The 5,849-nt window shown below is 35.5% G+C and overlaps 1 protein-coding gene across 2 annotated transcripts; it reads left to right on the top strand.

Moving 5' to 3' along the window:
* The first annotated feature begins 676 nt into the window (after positions 1 to 676).
* On the top strand, positions 677 to 4,671 carry LOC114409009 (E3 ubiquitin-protein ligase At1g12760-like). 2 transcript variants are annotated; one of them, XM_028372279.1, is made up of 5 exons: positions 677 to 934; positions 1,249 to 1,826; positions 2,513 to 2,638; positions 2,837 to 3,122; positions 4,185 to 4,671. In XM_028372279.1, exons 2-5 carry the CDS (start codon positions 1,315 to 1,317, stop codon positions 4,416 to 4,418), a joined length of 1,158 nt encoding a protein of 385 aa, XP_028228080.1. In that variant the 5' UTR covers positions 677 to 934; positions 1,249 to 1,314; the 3' UTR covers positions 4,419 to 4,671. The 2 variants fall into 2 exon arrangements, with proteins under 2 accessions (XP_028228080.1, XP_028228079.1); XM_028372278.1 differs by having other exon boundaries at positions 678 to 934; positions 1,152 to 1,826.
* Positions 4,672 to 5,849: the final 1,178 nt, after the last annotated feature.

Here is a 5,849-nt window from a genome sequence, read left to right on the forward strand (position 1 = left end):
CAACAGCAAACGGAAGAAACAAACAAAGCAAACGGAAGAAGAAACAAAGAAAACGGAAGAAGAAACAAAGCAAACGGAAGAAGAAACAAAGAAAGCGCAGTAAAACACAGCCTGAAGACGTTAATTTAAAGAAATTTACACAAGGGCAAAATCGTCATTACATACGCATTATAAAAAAAAACTAACTTCCGGAAGAAGCTTCTTCCGGAAGAAGCTTCTTCCGGAAGACAACGGAATTCTTCCGGAAGAAGCTTCTTCCGGAAACATTCCGGATGACGTTCTTCCGGAAATTGTCTGTGAGTATTTCCGGAAGACACAAATTGATCTTCCGGAAGAAGATTCTTCCAGAAACTTTCCGGAAAAATTATTTCCGGAACTTTTCCGGAAGAACCTTCTTCCGGAAGAATAATTGCTGAAGGGCAGTTTCGCCACTTCACTGTTTGCTGGGTGCCCCAGCAATAATGCTGGGTGCACGTAGCAACTCCCAAAGGTTAGAACCCACTAACCCAACCTACCGGCGCGGCCTGCTCCTCCAACATGGGCCGACCGTCCTTTTTCCTAAACTAAAGAAAGCTCCTGTCTTGGATGGAGTTGCTTAATTTAATACAAACATTCAACAATAGAAACATTAACATCGTCATCCCCTTAAAAAAAAAAGGAAAAGAATTTAGCAAGTGCACAAAACAAAACAAAAAGAAAAAGAGAGAGAGAGAGAGTTAAAAAACAAAAAGCGAAAAAGGAAACGATATTGCGAATTAGGAATTTCATGAGGCGGTAGCAATGCAGGAGGGGATGATGACGAGAATGGGATTGAAAGGCCTATGACTCATTCCAAATATTTTCCCGTTTGAATTATTCCTTGAGTGCGTGATCGTTTTTGAATATCAGTCAACGCGTTAAGAATATAATTAACTTGCTTCTTTCGCTAATTCAGGTATCCTATCCCCTCTTTTTTTTTTAATTATCCCTTCTCAACCCTCTCTAATCCCCTGTTAAAGTAAATTCAATTCTATTATTTACCCTCTTTGAGTAACTATAACCATACCATATGATTGTTATTATTATCATTTATTTAACATGAGAATTAAGATTGCTTGCTGCTATGATGATTCATTCCTGTGAATGACTTTGGAAATGTTGTTTCTTAACAGAACCGAGGTTTGGTTTGATAGTTAATTATTCAAGTTGAGGAATAATTTGGAATTGTGATTGTGATGCTTTTGATGAACTCCATGCTTCCTTTGGTAGACTTTTATGGACTTTGTCTCGCCATAGCTACATTCTGAAGCTCCATTTGACACTCACCCCTTGTTGATGGCGCGCCCTACTCATCATGTCATTGACATCACGGGGAGTTCCCGACCTTCCACTTCGTCTTCTTCCACGCCCCATGATAGGCTTGCCAATGATGTGGATTTTGGTGCCTTGAATTCTAGGACTAGAAGGCGAGGGGATACTACGCGTAGTAGGCAGCATAGGAGTCCTTTGAATTCGGGTTTGTGGATATGTGTTGAGTTAGTGATCACAGTGAGCCAGATTGTTGCATCGGTTGTTGTTCTGTCTTTGTCAAAGCATGAGCACCCGCATGCCCCGTTGATTGCTTGGATTGTTGGGTATGCGTCCGGTTGTGTTGCTACCCTCCCTTTGCTATATTGGCGGTATTATCATAATCGTGGTGTTCGGGAGCAAGAGTCGTCTCAGGCCTCTCCGAGGAGTAATGATCCTTCAGGTACACTTCTTTCCGATTCAACGACCAATGGAGGGGAAGATGCTCCGGCATCTTCCAGAACTAGAAGCAATCAAGAGTCGTGGTTGATGAATGCAAGGTACTGAGTTGCTATTTTGTTAATTGGTTTTGCTTAAATTCAAATGTTTTGCCGTTTGCTGTTTTGTTTTTGTCTTTGCATAATGCTGAAAGGGATGAAAGCTATAGTGCCAAATGAACTATAAAGCTTAATGTTTGTTTGATTCTCCTTACTATTGTGGAAGATGGGTTTGTTTGAGAGCACAGGATTTGTTTAGAATTTGAACATTTTAGTCTGCAAGTTTTAGCTTTTAGCTCATAAGGGTTTTGATTTGGACATTATTTCCTTCTCTCATTGTTCTGTATGATCAAATATGTACGTTTGTTACAAAGTGTTTTTGATGGAATACTTTAACCATTTAATCAGCATTTCTTGTGCTGATCACATTTCATATGAATATGGTCTTCTTGGTGCTGATTTGCATTTCATCATGGTTTTTGTGCATTTGTAAATTTAGAAGTTGCATTTTCTTTTAGGGGTTGTATGGAGAGAGTATTATTGAAAACATGTGATGTGATATTAATTAATATTACACCCTAAAGAATTTACAAGACTTGGGAACCTTAAGGAAAGAGCTAAGGTTGTTTCTTGATTTTTGCTGTTTGAGAGATTCAGTTTTGAAAATTTAGCGTTCAATCATCAATTCCTATGACTTAATTTGGAAATAACTTATGAAGTTGCTAAGCTTGCCTGTACTTGTTTAACAGATTGAAGCTACTTGTGGAATACTTCAAAATTGCTGTAGATTGCTTTTTTGCTATATGGTTTGTTGTTGGAAATGTATGGATTTTTGGAGGACATTCATCTGCTGATCAAGCACCTAACTTATACAGGTATAGCCTCTCAGCAGCTCTTACATTTAGCATGTGTTTGGTAAAACATTTTTCAAGAGAAATAATTTTTCAAAAATTCTCTCATGAAGCTAGCAAAAATAACCAATTGTTTATCCAAACCAAGTTGAACAAAATACACAAATAATCTTCTGATTTTTTAGAGCTTCCAGATTTTATCTGCTTCCTTTTGCTTGGCAGGTTATGTGTAGTGTTTCTTACTTTTAGCTGCATCGGTTATGCTATGCCCTTCATTCTCTGTGCAACAATTTGCTGCTGCCTGCCTTGTATAATTTCCATCCTTGGAGTTAGAGAGGATATGGCACAAACCCGAGGTGCATCCTCTGAATCAATTAATGCTCTGCCGACTTATAAGTTCAAAATGAAGAGAAATAAAAGCAAAGGGGAAAGCAACTCAGCTGTTGGTGAAGGTGGAGTTGTGGCTGCAGGAACTGAAAAGGAACGTATGATCTCTGGAGAAGATGCAGTAAGTACAACCTGATCTTTATTTATTCTGGATGCTTAAGTAAAACTTTATAACACCCTAGCATTATTTCATTGTTTGTCTACTGTCTAGCTACACGCCTACACCATGTCCAGTTGGGTAAGAAAAACCTTATGAAAAATCATGTATCTCATAAAACTGGACACTTTGGATTTGTCTATGGAGGGACCAATCTTAGGCAAGCTTGAGTATATACCTAATAAGCCTGTACAAATTCTTCATAGTTTGTTTCTTTAAGTTACTGTGTAACTGATGTCCTCTTGGAACCTTTTTCCCACCCATAAATCTTAAAATATTTTTCGTCATATATGCTCAACCTCAATCCTTTAGGCAATTAGGGTTGATTTGATGTCACTGCTATTTCATCAACTTTTGGTAAGTGCTAGAAAAAATTCTATAATTGCCTATGTGAGAGTACAATACTCGCTTCTGTTACAATCTAGCTTTTATACTAGATCTAAGAGTCCTACAATGCAAGCTTCTAACAGTTAGCTGCCAGCTGTCACTAAGCAGCTGGGTCACTAACTCCCACACTCTTTTCTCACTTTACCGAGTACAATACTCACATATTGCCTGCTTAGTCTTTGTAATAATTGATATTATAAATTGAGAGCCAGTTTTGTGGCTTACGGGTAACTATGCAATTTCATGATGTAAATTGAAACTAAATAGGGAGATCCATTTATTTTCCTACCTGATCATTCTCTTTAGTTTTGCCTATCCTATCTATCATTTTTTAAGCATTCATTGGATATTGTCTGCTAGTCTTCCTTCCATGCAATAGTGCATAACTGCATATGCTTATTAGAAATCCAGAATCCCTGATTTCTTGCTGCCCCTGTTGTTTGTTGAGTTACACTCCTAATTTTCAAGTTTCTCTGAATCAGTCTTTTGCAGATCCTGTTCTTATATGCTTTCTTGTACCAGGACTTTGGATTTGATAATTCTTTTGTTATTTTGTGATGACTTTAATTTTTTTTATGTCGAATAAGTTTGTGTAACTGGCCTTGACTGTGTTACTGTAATTTCTGTTATTGTCTGTAGGCTTGCTGCATCTGCCTGGCTAAGTATGAAAATAACGATGAGCTGAGAGAATTGCCTTGTTCTCACCTATTTCATAAAGATTGTGTCGACAAGTGGTTGAAGATAAATGCTTTATGCCCCCTTTGCAAGAGTGAGGTTAGTGAGAACGTAAGAGGATCAGTCTCTGGGGTAGATGCCAACCAACATGAGGGTGAAAGCAGGGTTGAGAATGGCCTCACCAACACCTCATCGTAATGTAGTTTATATACATAGAGTCATATACACACTTTGTAGTCTTGTAAAGCTTTTCCTATGCTACCAACTCTTCATTGGATGGATGTTTGATCCTGAGGTCAATCATTCCATTTCATTTTTGTTCATATATTTTCTTTATCTCGCTGGAACTTAAGTTGGCTGATACATGGCTATGGCCTTCTGTATCCTGCTGTTTACGCTGCTGAATTATAAGTGAATGGAAATTATACTTGCAGAGGTTTTGCTTCTCGTAGCTCAGAAGGTTTAAGTTGAATTTTGATGGGAGAGAAAAATGAGGAGAAAGTGGAAAAAGAAAAAGAAAATGAATGATAGAAACAATATTTATGAATGTGAATATCTTGTGTATTTAGTATATATTGACATCTTAGTATTTCAATATTTATAATTTCTTTATGTAAAAAGTTAGAAATATTTTTTTTTGCTTTATTTATGTTTGAGTGATGTAGATGAAGTTTTCTTTCAAAATTTTACTATTTTATTAGTCCATGTGTATTTTTTTTGTTAATTTTAATATTAGATATTTTTCAGTTTTATTATTTCTTTTATAATTTTCAACTTTTTAAGCCTATGTTTGGTTTAAAGTTAAAAAAGTATTTTTGTGAATCTTAATAGAAAATTGTGTTCCATGGTATGAATTGAGAGGAAAAGATTTGTTGTAAGAACTTTTAAACTCTATTTTAATCCGCGAATATGCCCTCAGTCATTTTTATTACTACTGTTTTTTTTATATATATAATTCATTACTTTAGTTTGTGGGCTAAGTGCGTTAGATGGGTGTTGCAACCAGGGCCGTGGTGGTATGGTAAAAACTCAAAACGATAATGTTTTGAATTGTTAAGGAGTTGCCACTAATATTTTTTACTAGAAAAATATTGGAAAACCTTTTTATGCGAAAAATAGTCTTTGAGATTTTGGTTTGGGAGTCCATTACGCGCAGGAAAGGTGTTAGCATCCTATGACATTTATTATTTTTTAAGTTTCCTTTAATTAATTAAACAAATAACTTTTAAAATATTTATCTCACCTTAAAATACAACTAAGAATTAATTATAACAAAAGCTATGAATTTATTCATCTAATTATTTTTATTTTTATTTTATTTTTAATTTTGATAAATTTTGTGTTTTATTATATTTGATTTGAAAACAACACACTAAATGGAGATATGTTGAACACTAAACAAATTGAAAACAACTCAAAATGACTTATGGTTTGGTCTAATTTTTTTAATTTGCTAACTTGTTGATTCGGTGGTAAACTCAAATCGAGTTTTCTTAAAATTTATCGAGTCTATCAAAAGTTTACTAAAAAGATAAGTTATACATGAGTCAACTCACAAAAGATAAGTAGACTTGTTAGGAAAAGAAGTTTCCTACATGTGCTGTAAAAATAGTCCTAGATTGCACATTG

Source organism: Glycine soja, chromosome 4, assembly GCF_004193775.1.
Source record: "Glycine soja cultivar W05 chromosome 4, ASM419377v2, whole genome shotgun sequence".
Lineage (NCBI taxonomy): Eukaryota > Viridiplantae > Streptophyta > Magnoliopsida > Fabales > Fabaceae > Glycine > Glycine soja.